Source organism: Puccinia triticina, chromosome 4A, assembly GCF_026914185.1.
Source record: "Puccinia triticina chromosome 4A, complete sequence".
NCBI lineage: Eukaryota > Fungi > Basidiomycota > Pucciniomycetes > Pucciniales > Pucciniaceae > Puccinia > Puccinia triticina.
The window spans coordinates 5,675,388-5,696,945 of NC_070561.1; the positions used below are offsets into that span (position 1 = coordinate 5,675,388).

Consider the following 21,558-nt stretch of genomic DNA (forward strand, 5'->3'; position numbering starts at 1 on the left):
TGAAACCAATAGTACCAAGTTTAATTTTACTTTAATTTTGTACATGAGGGCATATAATTTGAATTACAAGAAACCCATTTTTCAGAGGAATCACATTTGAGAATGTCAATTTTGCTTTGCTATCCTTCAGCATCAGTAAACAGGAGCAATTGATGAGTTGGATTTGGGTGAAATATCATTTCATCATATTTTTTCCTACAGTTGTACCTAGAAAACAAGAGAATTCTCCACAACATTGTGTTGAGTTCCAAATCAATTCTGACTGACTTTTGAATCACTACTTCATCTACTTTACAATAATTTAGGGATGAGTTACTAATCCACATCAGGCCCACATCCAAACAAGACTCACCTAAAATTCAGCTCTGGCACTCCCTGGGGAGTGGGAACATATCTCTCCTGGTGTCAGCGGAAAAAACTTTTTGCCAACCATGAAAACTCTTTGAACTGTATTGAAAAACTTTTTCAGAACTGCAAAAGTTTTGAGATACTTTTGCAACTCAATTGAAAAAGTTCCCATAACGTACAAAAGTTTATGGATTTTTTTTAAACCTGCAAACTGAACTGGAAAAGTTTGCAGTTTAAGAGGAAGTTCTGTGAAACTTCCTCTTAAGCCGCCTAAAACTTTCTTGGTAGCTCATTAAGAATGGTAAAACGTTTTGATTGGCTCGAAGCGTTTTACAAATCATCACCAGTTGTTTTTAGAAAACGTTGCCATGATTGCGGCATCACATCATGCAATGCAATCCCATATCAAGTTCAATCTGGTTAATCATTTGCATTCCTTTAACATAACTAACTATGGCAGCATTTATATAAGGAATCTGATCTCTTTCCCCAACTGCAAATTGCGTACTTTTGGGACTGACATGGCGGTATTGTCTATTGATGGAGGCTTGCAGGGCCAGATCTCTCAGAGCCTTCTCCGCAGTACATATCCAAAAAGTGGAACAAACAAACAAATCTGATTATTAGGGAGTGGTACAAATATCAATCAATAGGAAATAGTGATGGTATCTAACATGCAACCAACAGATCCTGGCCAAGGGCGCTGAGGTTGGCGCGTTCTCCTTTGAAAGCACCATCATCCTTGTCTTCAAGGCCCCCAAACAGTTCCAGTTCTCTGTGAAGGAAGGAGAGCCTGTTCGGGTTGGTCAGGTTATCAGTAACATCTAGAACCCTCTTCTCCCCCATTTCTTGGTCAGTGTATCTCTATAAAGAAGAACACTTGCCCACTTGTTGGGGAGAGCGTTGAATCATCAGTCTCGGACAAATTGGAGAGACAAGGGTGAAGGTGGAAGGGAGGCTAACAAGTACAAGATTCTGATGCTTTTCAAGCTGCCTGCTGGGCCTCCTTGGAAAACAAAGCCGTGAAAACAGCTAACAGCAATTGCAGCCAACAGAATCCCATCAAGTGTGATGTGTGCGATTTGGATAGGGTCCTTGGGATTGGGCATATGAATCTCCTTCACCCTACCAAACTGGATCCCATCACTCATATCCAGCATCCAGTCTTGTGCTTAGGGCAATAGCACAGGCACCACCTACCCGACAGAACAATGTCCACAGGTCTCACCATGGGAGTTTGCTTGGCACTTGCACAATATTGTTTAAGAACCCTGTTAGATATATCCTGGAACTTGAGCCTCAATGTATGCTGAATTCATGATGAATTTATGTTTAACTTATGCTCAATTGAGCTGAAGGCACTTTGGAAAGGAGTTGAATTTGATTGAAAACCAGCTCCAACTTGACTCTAGTTATTACTGGAACTATTTTAGAACACATTTTCAACTAACTTGCAAAGCAATATCAAATACTTGGCAGAAACAAGGTATTTACCACTGGAATCATATATTTCTAAAGCTGACCCCTATCATCTGTTGGAGGGTACTTGGCACCCGCGGGTGGGTACCTGTGGAAGTGCACAATTATCCGCCGGGTGCAAGTGCGGTTGTCCAGTCTGGACCCAAATTCAGGCAGGTACCTGCGCACAAATTGTCATTCTGCACAGCTCTGCTTGCCCCTAGTGCCCATTGGCGGGTACTACGTACCTGTGGGTGGGTAACCGTGGAAGTACACAGCTGCAGGTGTCCATTCTGGGACTGGGTCAAAATTCAGGAAGGTACCTGCACCCGCTGCCGGTACCCAGGTGCAAAGTGCCAGCTCTAGGCCCCGTTTGGTTGCCACATTATATGTGATCAATGGGCTTATTTATCATGTGCAACCCCCGGGGGGTCAAAATTTTTGGTGGAGACAGGGGGCAAACTTTGGGTTGCGCGTGATAAATTTGCACATCCACCACGTATAATGCGGCAGCCAAACGGGGCCCTATATTGTTCATTCTATCATGTGTTTATCATAAATCCCTAAAAGATCAAGATATGTTAGTGATACAAAAAAAGATACACCTGTAAGTTTGTGTGACACATTCTTTACTTGCTGAATTTTTCCACAAAATATTTCAAGTTCTGGGAAAAGTCCAGCGGAAAACACATCATATTAATCAGGAGTTGTGTACGACTTCAGAACATGTCCCCATAGTCATTTGTGTACATATGGTTGAACGTTATGAACAATTTTTGAAGGGTCCACCAAAGCCCCTGGCTCTGCATGAGCACTAATTAGGTTGGCATCACTTGGCTCAGTGATGAAAAATGTGACACACCAGCACACATGTGTAGATTTTTGTGACACATTCTTCAGGCGCTAAATTTAGTCCCAAGGGAGTTAGAATTCTGGGACAAGTCCAGGGGAGCCTCACATTACCCAGGGTTTGTGAATGAATTCAGAAAATCTCCTCAACAGGATTTCTGTACTGATGGATGAAAGTAAGATACAATTATTAAAAGATTCAGCTAATTTGCCCCTGGGATTGCAGGGCACTTGTCTTGGCATGATATGGCTGGGTGATTGTCTACGTGTCACACAAAGGTGCGCGCGTATGTTTGTGTGACACAATGTGTCACAGAAACCCGCACAGGTTACATGGTTTTGTGACAGTTGGCCCCACAGCACCAAAGTCAAACCATAGTACCAGAGCAAAATCAGACCTCCCACCAACGGTGAAACTGATACAATATGTGTATTTGTATCTGTATTGGCAATACATAGTTTTGGAAAAGTGTGTATTGTATCTTATATCAGATACGTCACAAATACATGTTTTTCAATACAATACAGCATGTATTTCCCCTGATACATGCTGTATTGTATTGTATTGGGCACCCAAATACACAGTTTTGGAAAACCATGTATTGTGTCTGATAACCAATACATCCAAAATACATCTATTTTGATACAATACACGCACAATACTGATACTTGTAAAGTATCAGTTTCATCGTTGCTCCCACTAGAGCTGACACTTTGCACCCGGGTGCAGGTACCTTCCTGAATTTTGACCCAGAATGGACACCCGTACCTGCTGGCTGCTACCTGCGTACTTACACAGGTACCCACCCACAGGTACCTAGTACTCGCCAATGGGCACTAGGGGAAAGCAGAGCTGTGCAGAATGGCGATTTGTGCGCAGGTACCTGCATGAATTTGGACCCAGACTAGAAACCTGCACCCGCTGTGGTGACAAATACGGGCGCGGGGTGCCAGAGCGGCCGGCAGGGTTTCCGGGTGTACGGTGCTGCGGAGAAAAGGGGCTACTGATGCCCTGGGACGTCGCAGGACTTTCTTTAGCGGAGCGGCAGAGCTGCGGAGACGGGGCGCAGAGGTCAGGCGCGGAGCGTGCGGTCAAAGGCGGCAGAGCTGCGGCGTGCGGAGCAGAGCGGAATTTTTAGTAGCGGCGCGGTGGTTGGGGGAAGCCGTGGCAGCCAGAGCAGGTCACAACAGTGGGCGTGGCTGGGGCCAAGGCGGCGAGTGGGATCCCAACACCAGAGGCTAGACAGGGGCGTGGATGATGGATGATCAAGGGCTGGTGGCTGTCTACGGCGAGTGGCGGAGGCGCACATGACGGTGTGGGAGCGGAGGCAGGCGGTGTGCGTGGGATGGGAGGAGGAGTTCCTTTTCTGTTGGTTATTTGTTATTTCCATTTCTATTGGGTTATGAGATCCTGTGGGAGTTTTCTCATGGGGGGGAGTTTCTTTGTACGATGGAGGGAGGAGGAGTTTTTCTTTCTCACATGGTTTTTCCTTTTTATGTACGGAGAGCTTTCCCCCATGAGCATCATCAGAGGATTTGGTTATATTTTGACTGACCTTTTTACGGACTTTTACTTCTTCTTGATTGTTAGGGATGCGGAGCAACGGTGGGCCAGCTAGGCTAACCGTAGCGTAGCAGAATTCCGCTAAATTTCAGCGTAGCGTTACCGGAATTGCACCTTCTCTGCGCTAACGCTACGCGCAAAGGGTGCGCAGCTAATTTAGCTGTTAGCGTAGCGTTAGCGCAGATGCGCGCAATTGCGCTAACGCTACACACGCAGGGCGCAAAAGAGCGCGTGCTACGGTGCGCCACAGTGCTTTTAGCTGAAAAAAGGCCTTTTTTCCGCTAAAAGCGCTGTAGCGCAGCGTAGCGTAGCGTAGTGACTGTAGCGGCGCGCTAACACTAACAAACAATTGGCGCGCTGTTAGCGCCGCTGAAACGTAGCGCAGCGTAGCGGCGCTAACGCTACTCAAAATGGGCGGGCGCTTTTTGCCGCTACGCTAACGCTAAGTGGCCCTGTAGCGTAGCGGCCCACCGTTGTGCGGAGGATGTTATTGTTATTATTTAGGGTGTTATTGATATGTTTATTGGCTTTTACTGGATTACTCTCTTTGCTATTCTCATTGGTTTTCTTGCGGCTTTCATCTTGAGCAATCTTTCCAGGAGTACTTTTACGCCACCGAGTTTGGAGAACCCTTGATACACTCGGGAATCTTGCGGGAGGAATGGCGCTGTGTTCATTATGTGACAGAGCACCACTTTCTTCTACCACACCGCACCCAGCAGATACCTGCGCACTTCCACAGGTACCCGCCAACGGGTACTAGGGACCAGCTCTACCTCCCACAGTATCACTAAACTCCATACAAAGTTTTAACCATGTGTAATAGAAACAACTTAAAAAGAACTGGCAGCTTTTTGGTGTGTGCCCTGAGAATAAATACAAAAACCGTTTCAGAGTTTTAGACAAGCAATGAGTGTGAGCCAACAGACTTGGAGCACACGGAGCGAGACAAACAAACAGCCAACCTTTTAGACGAGCGATGAGTGTGAGCCAACAGACTTGGAGCACACGGAGCGAGACAAACAAACAGCCAACCTGAGACACAAGGTATTGTGGATCAGTTGAGTGTTGAAGACTGAGTGATTGAATTGATTACTTCAAGCACACCTTTTAGACAAGCAATGAGTGTGAGCCAACAGACTTGGAGCACACGGAGCGAGACAAACAAACAGCCAACCTAAGACAAGAACAATGAGCAAGGAAACTTAAGGGATGACAAAAACAGTGAAAGACAAACCTGAGACACAAGGTATTGTGGATCAGTTGAGTGTTGAAGACTGAGTGATTGAATGAAGAGAAAAGGGAAACCGGTACAAGGTTGCCCTTAGGCTCTAGATGTATGTACAATCACTTAGGGTTCAAACGACTGCGGCGGAGTAGAGATGAAGCTATCACAAGATGACAAAAGAAACCGGATGATAGTTCAATACAGAGTACTGGCTATGGGTTTCCAAAAGAGGTCAAAAATCATGATAATTGAAATATGAGGAACTTTGGTCAAGCTTGACGTCAAGTAAACCTTATCATTAAATTGGCCTGGTTTTCAGCATAGGTATGGAATAAATTTTACACAGACATTGCACAACACATTTGGTATTGTGTTTTGAAGAATCCTTGGACGGATTTGTAGGATCTTCCCCCAAAGTTCAAGGCTGTTCAGGTATCTTTTTACTCATATTTTTACTCCTCAAAGGCCATGATGTCTTCATCAACAATCATGTTGGCCACAGCAGCAAGTATTCCAGTGCACCTGGGCCCCACCACAGCAGCATTTCTCCCCCCACCACCGTCAAATGTCAAGATTTTGGATTGATATTTTGGGTAGGGAAACCCCTCCGCCGGGATACTTCTCTGCTAGCGAGCTCTGGCCCATTTGTCAGATTGGCCCAGAACCAGCTCAACTCAATGTGAGTTGAGCATTTTATCCTTTCCAACGGTGCTGATTTTTCTCTCTTTTTTTGCTGCACGTAGGCGCAGGTAATCCACTGCAAGACGATGTTCAAGCTTTTCTTTTGTAAGCCAGGTCATAAACAGGCATACAACATGATCCAACCCAAGAAGTGTTTTGATGTCTCAATTTCAGCAGGCTCGATGAACCGTCAAGAGTTCCGGAGGATTGTTGCAGCTGAATGCAACAAGATCTACAATGGGGCTGGAGAGCTGATTCTTAACCCTGTCGCCTTGGGATTTTCTGAATTGAACATTGACTGGAACATATTGATGGGTCTGAAGACTACCCCCAAATGCAAAAAATCTGCAAAACAGAATATGAACGACGACAAAACATTCATCCAATGGATGAGGTACGTTGTGGACCTTGGCATGGACCACACCTCTGCAGCTTTGGAGATCTCAATGCAGAACCCAGCCACAAAAGCCAAACAACGGAAAGTCGCTGCTGCATTCCAAAACCACATGCTAACGCAGCAAGCTGCAATCCAGGCTAGCGGATCCAGTTCACAAGGATCAAATGATGTCCCTCCTGTCCGAGATCTTGTCCCTGGCAATTTTCAAGCCCAAAATGTGGTCATGAACCAAATCTACGCTAACCACCTGCTGTGGTGACCATACTCGTGGCGCCGCAGGCGCGTGGAATATCCGGCGGGACTTCAAACTTAGCAAGACCTCAAGATCTCATCAAGGCGTATCAGGATCAAGAAACATCACATGTCTTCCTTCTTGTTGTTTTTTTAGGCCTTGTTATGCGGAGGGTTGGTTTTGTTTCTGTTTTGTGTCAGGTTTTTTTTTTTTGTTGGCTTGTTTCTCTCTCTTCCTCTCTCCTCTTTGTTGTTGCGCGCGTGTGCGCGCAGTTGTATGATGACTTGTCCACAGCATGTAACAACCCCGGAGTCTGAGTTCATTTCTAACTCAGACGATGGGGCGGCATGTGAAAGATTTCAGAAAACTAAAAGTATTATTTTCATTTTATAAGTATAAAGTGTGCTAAGAATACAATGAGAAAGAATGAAAATATCTTTATACCTAAAAGGCAGATAAAATCTGCTGGCTATTTGTTATTTAATAGTATATAAAGAAAAATATTCTTGAGATAAAAAAGGCTGAGTAATAATCTTATGACTGAGAAACAAAGATAATACTCGTTAGCACACAACAGTTTTGATTGTGAATCAGTTTTAAAGTGTTATTACTTTTGTTCAATAAAGTCGTACAAGATTTAGGGAAATCTGTTAGGCCTTTTCTTCGAGATCAATAACTAATAGTTCAGACAGTTTATTATAAACTGTTTATTAGTTTCCTTTCATCTCAATAGAATGTTCCTTTTAATAATCATTTAACTCACCACCAGGTGAAGTTATTCGATTTATCAACTTATTGTTGGTTTTGATTTTAGATAGCTTTATTCTTGAGTTCAATATCAAGAAGAATTAATTAGTTTCTTGTTGACCGTTGAACAGGATTAGAATCATTAACTCACCTTTAGTTTGATGATTCTCAATCTTCGCTATCAATGACATCATAGTCTTTGATCATCAAGCATACTTCTCTTTTGCCAATTGGCTGTTCCATCAGGGAACAGTTTGAATCTGCACATGAAAGAAAAATCTTTCAGTTTTTTAACTTCCATGAGTACATGTGAAACACATGTCGCTCACCAGGAATTTTTCTCTTTTGAGAGTTTGCTTCATAAGACAAATTCCAAAAGCATGGACTTGGTCTGAACCATAAAAATTTGTCTCAGATCATCCATCAGTCAGAAGAATTCCGAATCTTAATTCTATTGATCCTCTTGTTTGCCAATATACTCGCGGAGCTTCTGAGTTTCTCCTCTCAGCCCCGCGCCAATCCTCTTCCAGATCCCCTCCCTTTAGATCACTTTTCTCCGGCTAAGTTCGCCGGCTTTTCTTTTCCCTCAGACTCACAACATCAAAACCACCGCCAATGGAAATCTACTTTCCGTCGTCTCTCAAAAATCCCCCTTCCCAAACGCTACCCCCTTCGAATCCCAGAATCCTCAGTTTTTCCCGGACCACCGTGAAGGCAGCGCAACAGCGCAACATCCCTTCCAGTAACTGCCGACGGCCCAGCACCGGTTGGAGTTCCACACCGCCCAATAAAAATTACGAGGATTGAATGCCGGTCTACATTGATCTGAAGGATCCTACTCGTTATATTCCATTGACCAGCGGGTTGGTCACAAAGTGGGCTCAAGCCATAGTGAGTGGCTTTGAATGATCCCATTCTCAAATTCTCAAACTAATATTTGTTCCATTGTTTTTAGATGGAAAAAACCGAGGGGGTGAATGTTTGTGCACCCCCTGGGTGACCTTAAATTCGAGAAACTATCTTCCAGTAAAAAAAGAAAGCTAAAAAATTCCAATGTTGATAATGGTCATCGCCACCGCAGCTCATCAGCAGATTCTATTGCTTTGGTCATTGAACCCAACAAACAACTGCTTTGCAAATATGTTGATTTTGTCAAGATTTGTCCGAATAAGCAAGATCAGGTCCTCGCAGTGCTTGATGAGAAAGATATCACTCATCCAAGAATGTTCCTTTCAAAGAGCATCACCGCGGACAAGATGAATCAGTGGGGCTTGAGTGATGGCATTGTTGCTCAGCTTTGCAACAATGTATTGAAATTTCAACACCACTTAAATTCTCAATAGTAAATCTAGACACCACTCAAGTCCTCAATATTCAATCTAGCCCCTTATTTCACTCAAGTATTCCTTTGTGCATAATATCCAAAGCTTTAGCCCAACTTGTGACTCTTGTATAATCTTATCATCATCCTCTCATGTTATTATCCAAATTTATCACATATAATAGTTCATCATTACCATACCCAGTGCTTGTACAATCTTTCCTTGTAGACTCCGCCACTTAGCTGAATTATTCAATGCAGATTTGCAGCAGTTGTAGTGCCCATTTCTTAGGCACATCTTAACACACACTTAGCCTTAAATGTACTCACAGATCAAATTTTGGCCATTCCAAGCCTTGAATGAATGCATATCTGCATTTTTCCTTTAAAGACAAGCTTGAAAAAAATTTCTCAGATCAACTGTTTGATTATTTTGGCCCGGTGTGGGCCTTGACAGGAGCAAAGGGCCCAAAGAGAGACTTTCAAGTCTGGATGATAAGATAGCCTTGGCCTGATGCATTCTGTAAGATTTCAATACATTCAAGGATGAGGTACAGGTCTGGTAGGGTTAGACTAGAGGCTGCAGACTAACTTTGGATTGAGAGATGTTAGAAAAATATCAACAAGAAATCTTTTTGTGGGTCAAGGACCTTGATACAAATAATTGATGAAATTAGAGGGATGGGACACAATATCCACAATGCGTGGTGCAGTCAGTTCTTGAGTAACAACTTGAACTGTAGAGACTTTAAGATGAAGATGTGTCTGGTGACAGTCAAACTCACAACCTCAGCTATGCTGAGACACATACTAGAGTGCTGCCTTTACCAACTAGGCTACAGATGCTTGTGGCTGCCAGATGGGTGGTTGGTTGGTAGTGCTCATGGGTTGATCCAACAGCCCTCCATACTGTGGTGATACATCATGGTAGCAGAATAATAGACAACTCAACCCCCCCCCCCCCCCCCGTGCTACATGATGGGAGGTGGGGATTGACCCCAAGAGAGAGTGGGAATGAGACCCAGGAAAGATGATCAGTGTAGGGATTGAACCCGTGATCTAGATGTAGGCTTATAGGGGTTTGTGTGGTCTTACAAGTAAGCATTCACAAATTCATCAAGTCTCTATTGTAAGCAAGTAGTGCTCAGGTAGCTCTGGGCTCATAACCTGTAGAGACTGTAAAATGAAGATGTGTCTGGTGAGAGTCAAACTCACAACCTCAGCTATGCTGAGACACATACTAGAGTGCTGCATTTACCAACTAGGCTACAGACGCTTGTGGCTGCCAGCTGGGTGGTTGGTTGGTAGTGCTCATGGGTTGATCCAAAAGCCCTCCATACTGTGGTGATACATCATGGTAGCAGACTAACAGACAACTGAACATGAACAATGTCCCACCTGGGGTTGTCCGAGCAAGTCAATACTTGCAAGGCTTGCAACTCTTGCTTGATTGCTCCAAATCCAAGTTTGATGGGGTTCAGCTCTGGGAAATACGTTGGCAGATACATCAGTTGAACTCCAGCAGCATTGCACAAGGCTTCAACTTGGTCACCTCAATGGTAAGAAGCATTATCACATACAAGGACCAAGTTCACGTCTGGGTAGCAATTCATTTGAGGGAGCTTGACATGTGTGGGATATCAGTGGACACCCTGTTGACACTGACAGCAGCACAACTCACCAAGTTGAATTCCAAAAAGTGCTCAAATTGGCGACTGGTGAATGTCTCAAATGTTGTGGTGAGGGTCACTAGTCCTTTGATTGAGATCACTGGCAGAAGGCTGAGCTGGGCTGCATTCTGATTGACAAGGAATTGCTCCAAGGGGGTGCCTTCTGGTGACGTGGCAAGTGATCAGAGTAGATCTTTGTTGCAGAAGGAACTTTCATCTAGAAAGAATCAAAAAGGGTCAGCTTTGGGACCAAAAAGACACAGTTTGGATGTACACACCTGTAAAAACTAAGAACTTGGCTGGATAAAACTCCAGGAGCTCCATGAACACATATTTAGCCACCAAACATTTCCAAATGTTTTTGGTTTCAGGTTTTTTCAGGGTGATTGCCAAACATTCAATGAGGTTACGGTGAATGCCTGCAGTGGTGAGCAGGACTTTGGTCAAGTTGTATAGCTTCTCACAAATCTTGTGCAGAAACGATCCGGGTTTGAGCCATAAAAGCTCAATCATAAAGGCACATTTGTCTTGAGAGAGGGCCACCGGTTGGCCGCGGGTTTTGTAAGATCCAGGTCCCTGATCACACACCAAGTTTCTTGGTAAAGATCCAGCAATTGAGCAAATGACTGCCCCAAAATTGAACATCCAAGAAGCTGTTGAATGTCTGAAAACAATAGGCCCTCAAGGGCCATTTGAACAGCATGAACTTTGGTGTCCGGGCATAGGGCCGGAAGCCCATTGTAAGATTTGGATTCCTGTGAGTTGCTGAGAGGATAGACCAACCAAAGACTGCAGGAAAGGGCGCCGTGGTCGTGATTGGATGAGGTGGGACGCCTGCCAATGCTTGATCACAGCAAGGCATGTGATATGACAACTTGCCGCTGTGGGTGGCAAAAACCAAAGGCAAAAAGTGCTGCTGTGCAGCAGTAAGGACATAACTCTAAGTCATTGAGTTGCTTGTTTGTCCAAGAGTTCATCAAAACACAATATGATTCCAGTTCTTATAAACTTACTTTGTTGCAGACATGAAATAGCCTTCCAACCAGCATCTAACTGAGATCCAACCAAATCTATGACTGATTTCAGAGATGGCACTTGCACACAAGTGCCAGGGAAACTCCCATGGTGTATGAGGTTGGTATTAAGGGTGAGTTTTCAATGACATATTGTTGGGATCACTATTCTTCCAACTGCAGGTACTTGGGATGCAGCTTCTGCGCGAGGAGCTGCGGGCGCAGCCACTGGCTGGGGGTCTCAAGTTGGTGAAGGTTGGGCCACATGTAAATATGTGGCAATGCAGCAGAACCACAGGGAACTGGCGGGAATCAGAAATTGACTAATAGATCATCTTTATAACCCGGTCTATGCAGCTATGTAGTAGTCTATATATAGGAATGTGTTGTTTAATGGTCATAGCAAAGGCCAGGGCTACAGGAAATCAATACCTATAAGAAAAACTTTTGACAGAAGAATCACCCTTGTGCAAAAGAGTAATTTTTGGGATTTGACCTCTTTCCCTTGAGCGGACCAGTTAGCATTCAACTGCACAAAGTGTTCCAATTGACTTTCAATAGAACTAAAATGGTACCATTGCACAGACCATCATCAATGCTCAGGTTGCGCAACAGCCCCACCGTCACCCCTGACTTGAGTTTCAACAGGTGTTCTGGAAAACCTGAGGCCCCATTTGGCACCGATATAATCAGTGAAATAATCACAAGCAATATAATCTGTGACATGCTGATTATTACACCCAAAATAAAAATTAAATTAATATATTGCTAGCGTTTGTCATTACATGCGGAATAATTATTATGTACACTTCACCCCGGTCCGACGCAGATTGTACACCTTTGGGATGACCATTCCAAAAAGTCATCCCTGCCAGGAACTTCTCCCTCTTGATGACCGCTCAACCGGTTGTCGAAAACAAAAACGAAAACAGGAAACTTGACCTCTTTAAACTGGTCTCTGGTGGATTTCACCCTTTCGATGACCGGTCAACCAGTCATCAAAAGGTTGAAGTCCTCTTGATCAATCTTGATGACCGGTCAACAAGATCAACCGGTCAATCTCTGTGACCGGTCAAACAAGCCATCAAGAGGCTTTGGGATGGCCTGTTCAAACGGTCATCCAGAGGAACCCAACCTCTTGATCTGGTCATCAAGAAGGAATATACAACACCTGGATGACTTGTGTGACCTGTCATCTATTAGAAAGTGTATGTATCCTCCTTCTCAATGACCGGTCGACTGGTCATTGAGATCATCGAGAGGTGGTGTACACATTGAGCACCGGTCAATCCTCTCCATGACCGGTGGAGAGGGTGTATGATATGTATGTGTGTGCCGGGTCTGAGCTGCCAATATATTGAGGGGTAGTAATGTAATTACAGGAAATTGGATATATTGCTCCGCCAAACACCATTGGTATTTCACCAATATAATCTGTGAAATATATTGCTGATTATATCTGTGCCAAACAGGGCCTGAAAAATTGATCTTGGCCAAGCCCTTGGGCTGCAATGTGTCCGTAGACTCTTTGTTTGTCCTATCAACTGATATGGACTTGATTTCTTTGCCATGGACCACCCTAAGAATTTGAGTGTTGATTGATCTGAAGTGGGCATTTAAGGGTGTGAGAACACACCGCTCTGGTAATCACCATACGTCCCAACATCCAATTTGGTGTTGATATTTTCAAAACACGACTCCATGCCTTGCCTTGTACATTGTCGAAGTTGCATGCTTCCATGTTGAGGCCTCGCAAATTTATCCAACTGACATCTTTTCCTTGATCCAATCTCTTGCCAATACACAGTAAGTTAAGGGCAAACACTCTGTTTCTACTAAAATGGAGAACTGAATCAAGCCCCAAGCGCACGTTGTCCTTCAAAGAAAATGCAGTGATGTGTTCCCATAAGGCAGAACTCTTGAGTTTTGAAAATCCAGAGACTGAACTCTCAATTTAATGAGAGGAATCATGGTTTAAGACTCAAAAGTGGTTGTGAAACCCTTTTGCTGAATGGAGAAGGGGATGATGGAGGTGCAAACTCTGCCCTTCTATACTATCAGATAACAAGACCCACCAAGCTAAGCTTGGCAAGTTTTAATCAAGTGATAGGTCTGGTCTGATTCCAGATGAAGTTGTTTGAAGACAGGTATGTGAGATTTGAGAGTGAGTTCAGTGGTTATTTGCAAATATAAGGGTTGTAGTGATTTATGGTGGTGATGGTAAGTATGAAGGTGGTGTGTAAATAACTGGTGCGTACTGAGCTGGAGAGCTGACAACTGGGAAGGGAGAGAGCTCCTTACATAGACAAATGTGAGGGATTTTAGCTACAAGGGGACCTCTGGTTGAGGTATTTTGGCTGGCCTGAACAGGGGTCTGAGGGATTTTAGCTAGTGGGAGTAGATACAAGTGATGTCATGATATGTCAGGGGTACATAAACAATGTCAGAAGAATGCAGTAGGGCCCCAGGAGGGCTGCGTGAAGTGACAGTAGACTTCATAAGTTGACAGGTGGATGCAGGGGGTGCATAAATGCAGTCTGAGGCTGCAGAGTCAGTGTGGGATGATGTCTAATATGAAAATAGAAGAGTATTTGATAATATTTAATGACTGTAGTCTGATGGGGAGATGTATGCTTGTATCCTGTGATGTGTATAAGCATAATTCTGTGATCCTTGACTTGAGGCTTGTGACAGGTTGGTGACTGGGTATGATGAACGTGTGATGGGTGTCCAGTGTCCAAAGAAGTGTAGGTTCCAATCCAGAGCGGCTCCAGTGACGCCTCCAGTGGTGACTAGGGGTAAGATTGGCCTTAGAATCCATTCATGAGGTCCATTTGGTGGTATCTTGAGGCCCAGTATGGGTAATTATATGTATTTAGAAAAAACGTTTGATTTTTCACTTTCCCGTCTACCACAACGGTATCTGACGAACAAATATTGTAACATTGTGGTGATTTATATAGACAAGCGTGGTAGAATGTCCACTCGGGGATAGTGCGGGTGGGAATGCACAGAGAGGCTCAGGCAGAGTGCATTCCGGTGACATAAGTACTGAGGATGATGTCAGGAAAGCGCGCTAAGAAAGCTTACGGAAAGTCACGCGCGGACCGGGAATGCACGGATTGCGGATTGCGGATTTTGGATTGGGTATTTGGATTGGAGTGGAAAAGACAGGGCTGGACTGCGGTGGATTACACACCTGGACTGGTAGCAGCGGCGCGTCAGTGGGTGAGCCACGACAGCCAAAGCGGGTTCCACCAGCGGGTGGAACCGGGGTGGAGGCGGTGACGAGAGACCGACTGGCGGGGGCTAGACAGAGGACGGTGAGAGATCAAGCGTCGGAGAGGAGCGGAGTCTGGGAAAGTGACGCGCGGAATAGCGGGCGGAGCTGGGGGGACTAGTGCGGGAAAGTGTCAGGCGTGCAGGATCGGGTGGGAACGGCAATGTGCGTGGAGGAAAGGGTGAAAGCGCTGCGCTTCAAAAAGCGCAGCGGTTTTGGTGGCCGCTGCGCTGTGCTGAAAGTAGCGGCCCCGCCCGCTGCGCTACCGCTTTTTGGGTCTGGCAAGAAGCAGGGACCCGCTACTTTCAGCGGTAGCGCAGCGGAACCATCGCTGTGCTACCGCTTTTTGAGCTGGCCGCGTAGCGCTTCCCCGCTGCCAGCCAAAAAAGCGCAGCGTAGCGCAAAGCGCAGCTGTTCTGGTGGCCGCTGCGCGGCGCTGAAAGGAGTGGCCCCGCCCGCTGCGCTACCGCTTTTTGGGTCGGGAAAAAAGCGGGACCCCGCTATTTTCAGCGGGACTGGCGCTGCGCTACCGCTCTTTGGGCTGACCGCGCAGCGGTTCCCCGCTGCGCTGCGCTAAAAGACCGCTTTTTTGTAGCGCAGCGCAGCGTTTCAGCCTTGGTGGAGGGAAGGACGGAAAACGGGGGGCTCACGGATTTCTCTTCCTTCCTCATATCATTATCCTATCATCTTAGGGATTATGGAGTATTGCACTTACACCTACAGACATACTAGAGTTATTGGAAGACTATTTGTGACCCTATCTTTCTTACACAAGTATTTGCGGATTCTGTGCTTACAAAGTGCGGAGCTTTATTCACTTGCGGATTATTACGCTGTAGATCAGGCTCAGAGAGGAGCGCTGAAGGCTAGCGGATAGTAGCAGTGCGGAGCCAAGTTACCAACAATCACACAGCCCGGACACTAATATTCTTCAAGGAGGCGGTCAGCGGACATTTTCACCGACTAACCAGCTTTCATTCTCACAACGTGTAGCATGATGGAAGAAACATTCAAAGAGGGAGGATGTGCTTTTGAAGGGGTGCCCACAAAAGAGCAGCATATTTTGAAAACTCTGGGTGTGGCAACACATTTGTCAGCATTGATGGACATGAACATACCACCAAGCTTTTGATGGATGAGTTAAGCATTAAAGCAAAAAGCACAATAGGCAAAACAGGGATTGTTACACCGGCGGTATCCATATGATTACTTTTTGCAGACCAATCAACCAAAGGCATAGCAGCGTCAAAAAGGAGATTGCTTGGGGAAACAATGCAATATCACAATTTTGTACACACCAAAAATAGCAGTCGCTTCTTGTAAAAGCGCAACAAAGGATCCAGCTGAGCTATGCACCGCAGCAAACGGTGCAGCCGTGCAGGTTGTGAGTTTTGAGTGCTATTATTGAGACTATAAAAAGAGGGGCAGATGTGATCCGGTTGATTCTCCCTTTGCAGACCAAGTGAGGATCAGTGGTCCTCACACGTTGGTCTTGCACAAACTCCGCACCATTTTTTTATGATTGGCAGAGGTTTGTCCCTTAAGGTTCTACCAGGAATGATATTTTTCACAAGTGACCTGCCTGGGGTGCTGCCAGCCCTGACTAGGGGGGGGGGGCCTTGAAAATGCACAACTCTTTCTTCTAAACAAAGGGAGTCCTCCTTAACTGATTGGACAACTTCTTGTCAAATCACCCACCCTGGAAGACATCAATATAGACCCCAAAAAGTCTAGATTCTTGACGCACAGGCCAATCCAGTTTTTGCAGCTCTAAATCAATTCTGTGGGGCTCGCAGATCACAATGGGAAGTCACCCAGTGTCTCAACGTGTGCTTGTTGTGTTTTCTAGGCACAGTTTATCCACCCGCCTTTTCGTTTTTTGTTGGTGACCAATTACATAAAATATCAGCAAGGCCCGGGGCCGCTTCTTGTGTATACATTTCTTTTCCAGAATTCACCAACCACGATATTTGTACATCTTTCTTTTTGTCTATTGTGATTTTCCTAGGTAGTGGAAGAAGAAGGGGAACAGAGCGAGGACGTACAGAAAACAAAGAGGGGAAAAGGGGGGGTATATGAATATGAGTTAGGGCGAAGGAGCACTAGAAGAGCAGCATGCCAGCCTCTTCGTTTTCAGCGCCGATGATTTCCTCGTCGTCCGTGTCGTCCAAGCCGCCGACAACCTGAGGGGCGTCCAAGGGAGTGAGAGGGGAGGGGATGGAGCCGGTATCGATCGGGTGGTTGACCTGGGCTTCTTGTGGCAGATCAGTGTTTGGGGCGGATGGACCGGGGACCGAGGCAGATGAAGAGGCGGCAGGGGCGTCTGCAGGGCCCGGCTCATCGAGGGCCGTTCTGGCAGGGGCGTGTGAGCCGGAAGGTTGCTCGTCTGCCTCAGTGGATGCGGCTCGCTGTAAGGAACTCGAGCCCACACCGGACTCGCTGGACTGGGAGACACTTAAGTGTGGCCGGCGCTGAGATAAGGTCTGCTCGGAGCTCGCCGAGCCCACCCGTTCGAGGGCCGTCGCTGCAAGCGCCCGAGGAGTCTGTTGGTTCTCTTGCCCTTCTCCACCGGCCGCCGTGTTACTACCCGGAGTCTCGGAGCCCGTAGCCTGAGCGGCGCTCGTTGCCGGCAGTGCGGGAGGGGCGGTAGCGCTGCCATTGTTGGTCTCCGCTGCCGGCGTCGCAACCCTCGGCTGTGGTGGTTGTGGTTGTGGTTGTGGGTTTCTGTTCTGGTTGTCGGTGTCTCGGGCCGCATCAGCAATGACCAAATTCAAGATCCTAGCCCGCTTCTCGAGCGCCTTCCGTCGCTTCTTCTCGATCTCCGGCAAGAGGGTGCCGACGAACAGGACGAGCCCAGTCTTCAGATTCCGCAGGTAGCGGTACCATCGAGGGTACTCCAGATTCGACGCCCCCATCGCTCGTTCGCCGATCGAATGCAGACCCAGTTCCCGGTATTCTGACGCTAGTCCAACAACCGCAATCGAGTTGAACCAATACTTTGGCGAGAGTGCAGACGTGCTTCGGAACGGTCGGACTTCTGTACCTGGAGGGAATGCACCCCCTCGGGCCCGGATATCAGCAGCAGCAGCTCGTAATCCACCACGCCCTGCATTTCTACGAGGAGCAGGAGCAGGTGGGGGGTTGGCCGCAGGGGCTTCAGCCGCCGGAGGAGGACCAGCGGGTTGGGCTGGTTGGCCAGGAGCAGCTACCGGGGCAGGCTGAGGGTTGTTCGGCGCCGCAGCTCCTCCTTCGGGGTTTTCAATGCCGAGGATACCGTCGACCCGTTGACGCTGATCTCTTAGGACCTGCTGGAGTCTTTCACGTTGTTGTGCACGTCGTCTGCCTCGGTCCAAGACTGCTTGAACCGGGTCGGCGGCTGGGGCAGCTGCACCGGCTGGTGCACCCGGAGCTTGCTGGCCTCTTTGCAAGCGGTTTTGTCTCCTGGCTTGGGCCTCGTGCCGCTGATGGATAGTGTACGCCTCCCAGATCACCCAGCCCAGTGCTATCATGACCAGAATGACGAGCTTGCCGTAGCTGGCATGCCGGCCGAAGATGTAGAGGAGCACAGAGAGCTTCAGGGAGAGCCAGAGGAGCGGGGCCATGTAGCGTCGGATGGCATCCAGATTGATCGTAAACTCGTACCGGCGAACTCGGGCCATCGGGTGTTGCCACAAGGGCGCAGGGGGGTTCATAAAATTGTTGGGCGGATGGAGTCCGTCAGCAGCAGGCCCTAATCCCAAGCCGAGTCCCAAGGCAGGCCCGCCACCGTTGGCGACTGGAGGACGGGGGAATGGGAAAGCGTTGTGCGGGAAGAGGCCGTCAAACATTCGCTGCACTTGCTGGGCTTCCCGATCATGACCTGGAGTGTCGTGAGGTCGGAGACCGGCAGCGAGAATGTCGTCCAACTGGTTCAAGCTGGCTTGGGTCTTCTGGGCCTGTAAGATTAAGAACTGGACCTGAGCCTCCAGACGCAAGGTGCGGTTAAGGTCTCTCTGGAGTAATTTGTACTCCTTTAGAGACGAGCTTATCTCGGTTGATCCCTCCTTTTGGGATTGCTGGCTGAAACTCTCTGGGATGTAGAGCAGATAAGGCAGGCCCCTGTTGAATAGAAGAATGTCGCCAGTAAGCTAATCAGGTTGGTGATTGATCAGAGAAAGAGAAGGAGCTTACGCGATCTCAACTCGCTTGAACTCGTTGCACTCATCGGGTAACAATGGATCGACTTGTGTCGGTAGTTGTTCAGAATTGGCCGAATCAGCATGGCCTGAATACGGGGGCGGGAACTTTAGTTCGGTCAAGAGCTTGATCAGTTTCCCTTCAATCATTCTCCACTCGTTCTCATTTCTGTCTGACTGGTTAGGATCGGAGACGACGTTTGAATTTTTCAATGGATGACTGATCCCGAGTAGCTTGAGATGTTGATTATGGAGTTGACGACGAAGAAAGTCTAGGCGTTCGACAATCTTGAACTGAGCCTGAAAGATGTTCTGGATAAAGCTATACCGACCGTAGGCAGTTAGACCGGAGAAGTAAGTGTTGAATAACACCCCAGGTGAGTTGGTGGCCGATGTAGATCGGTTGGGGATCGGGGAAAAGCTTGTGCGAGAGAGTGGGAAAAGGGGAGGCTCATTCTCTCCCGGGGCGTTGGTGGGGGTGGAAAGATTAGCAAAGGACTGAGAGACGGATCTGAAGCTGGATGGTAGTGGACTCGTTGGGACTGGGAGATTGGTAGTCGGTGCTGGAGGGGCCGAAACGGGTCTGATGGGTGGTAGTTTCTCAGTCCAGGAATTCGGACGGATGACGACATGAACTGGATGGGTGGACAATGGATCCTCCGGCTGACAGGTGGAGAAAGCAGATAAGGCTGCAGTCAGCCAAATATTTTGTCATGATATTGCAGGTATGAATTTGAGAACTCCTGGAATCGCACCGATTTGGCCAGTGCCTCGCCGACTGATTCCGGATCGTTCAAGATCCTCCCACGAGCAATCAGTCTGATCCCATCGGCCTTTGGTTTGCCTCTCCAAGTGGAAGAGATGTGAGTCTTGAGATCCTGAACTCTAGTCTTGCTGATATGGACCCGAATGAGCTGATCGGACTGTGGAGAGTCGGCTGGTCCGATGGCCGCTTCCATCATCGAAGGCTTAATGAGTGAGACTTGGATCGAGTTCGATGGTGAGAGTTGTTCGCCATGGTTGATTTCGATGGCTGGCGGGTCAGCTTTCTGTTCTGGCGGGTCGCTAGTGGGGGTCTTGCTGGCGGTCTCCTGGGCTATGTCCTGCATGGTCGATGTTTGCTGAGGCTGTTGTTATTTTCCTGTGTGAGTGTTGTTGTTGGTCAAGTGGCGGGCGACAGCTGGAGGGAACTCTCGAGAAAGTCGATGACAACAGTCTCCTTGTCTGATTATGTCAGCACCGGTCACACCGGGGGCCGGGCTCCCGGTCAACCGGCGCACAGCCCGATACCAACACCCCGGATGACCCGACGGAGCTGTGAGCACACGCCATTAATGTGGGACTGGGGGCATTTTAGGGCATTTTTGTTGTAACCCAGTGAGGTTACAGTGAGTTTCTCTCTTAGACCCCTTTTGTGCTTAGATAATTGCATGTACATCAATAGTCTTCCTTTTTATATATATGAAATTATCCATCCTACCGTGAACCACATTCTGGGTTCCTTTAATTTTTATGTATTCCAGGCTGCGCATGTGTTCATAGTGACGATGGACAAGGGTGGAATAGATCATCTATCAGCTTGCAATTGGCTGATGGATTCATCCACGTCCCTCAACTTCTTTCCCAGAAATGTTGAGCAAACAATAGCTAACTTAGCTAATTCCCTCCTTGGGGGAGCGAAGCAACCTCTTTCCGGAGGGTCCCTGCGGGATGGCGTCCCCCCTCCAATAGAGGCAATTGGTTAAGTTAGAAACAATAGGGGGTTTCAAAGTTGGCCAGTTGCAACTTGCATGCACTTTTGCAAGTTGGTGTTCAAGTTCTTTCTTGAACACCAACTTGCAAAAGTGCATGCAAGCCACACTGTGCTACACCCCCTATGTCAGCTATGTTTATGAAACTTAGGGTAAAAACCCGTCAGAAATAAGGGTTTTTGCCCTAGTACTATAACTGTACTGAAATAAAACACTGGCAATAATGTGCCAAACTTGCTACGTGGTATGTAACCACTACAAGGGTTTAAACACTCTTATGTAAGAGGAAGATATTTGTAATTAATAAGGTTTACTTATTAAGAACAGGGATATATAAGGTTTCTGACGTAGAAATAGCTGGTAAGCGCTTAAACTGATTGGCTGCGCATCAGAGGCGGAGGTCTTACAGCAAATATTTATAAAGATATAACTGTAATAAATGCTTATAAGGGATGTTGGCAATTTTAGAGTTAAGATCTAGTGGATTTCGTACCAGGAGGGCAGAAATAAAGGAAGTAGTGGCTTTAATAAGCCAGAGGAGAATTTTCACGAGTTAACTTACAGGTTAATGGGTGGTGAAATGTCTGGGGGGACAATTCCAGTGGCTCAATTACCTCCTTAAATACTGGGGAGGTCTTTGAGGGCGCTGAAATGTTCCCATTAGTTTTGGCTATGGGTAAATGCCAAGAGTAGACGTGTAATCTGCCTTAGTTATGGGTATTCTATTTGTACAATATTACACAACTTCCCTTACTCCCACACGTGACATTTGTATAACCAATTGTCACGTGAAAATAGCTTAATATGAAGTGTAATATCAATTTGTACTAAGTGTTGCTCTCAC

General features: G+C 46.8%; 2 protein-coding genes across 2 annotated transcripts; both read right to left on the bottom strand.

Moving 5' to 3' along the window:
* Positions 1–3,728: 3,728 nt before the first annotated feature.
* PtA15_4A650 (uncharacterized protein) lies at positions 3,729–4,046 on the bottom strand (the record flags this gene model as incomplete). Its single annotated transcript, XM_053168556.1, has 1 exon — positions 3,729–4,046. One exon carries the CDS (start codon positions 4,044–4,046, stop codon positions 3,729–3,731), a length of 318 nt encoding a protein of 105 aa, XP_053019753.1.
* A 12,844-nt stretch (positions 4,047–16,890) lies between these two features.
* Positions 16,891–20,072, bottom strand: PtA15_4A651 (uncharacterized protein; the record flags this gene model as incomplete). The annotated part of the gene is made up of 3 exons (XM_053168557.1): positions 16,891–18,886; positions 18,959–19,626; positions 19,719–20,072. The coding sequence occupies 3 exons, from the start codon at positions 20,070–20,072 to the stop codon at positions 16,891–16,893; spliced, it is 3,018 nt and encodes a 1,005-aa protein (XP_053019754.1).
* Between the last annotated feature and the right edge of the window lie 1,486 nt (positions 20,073–21,558).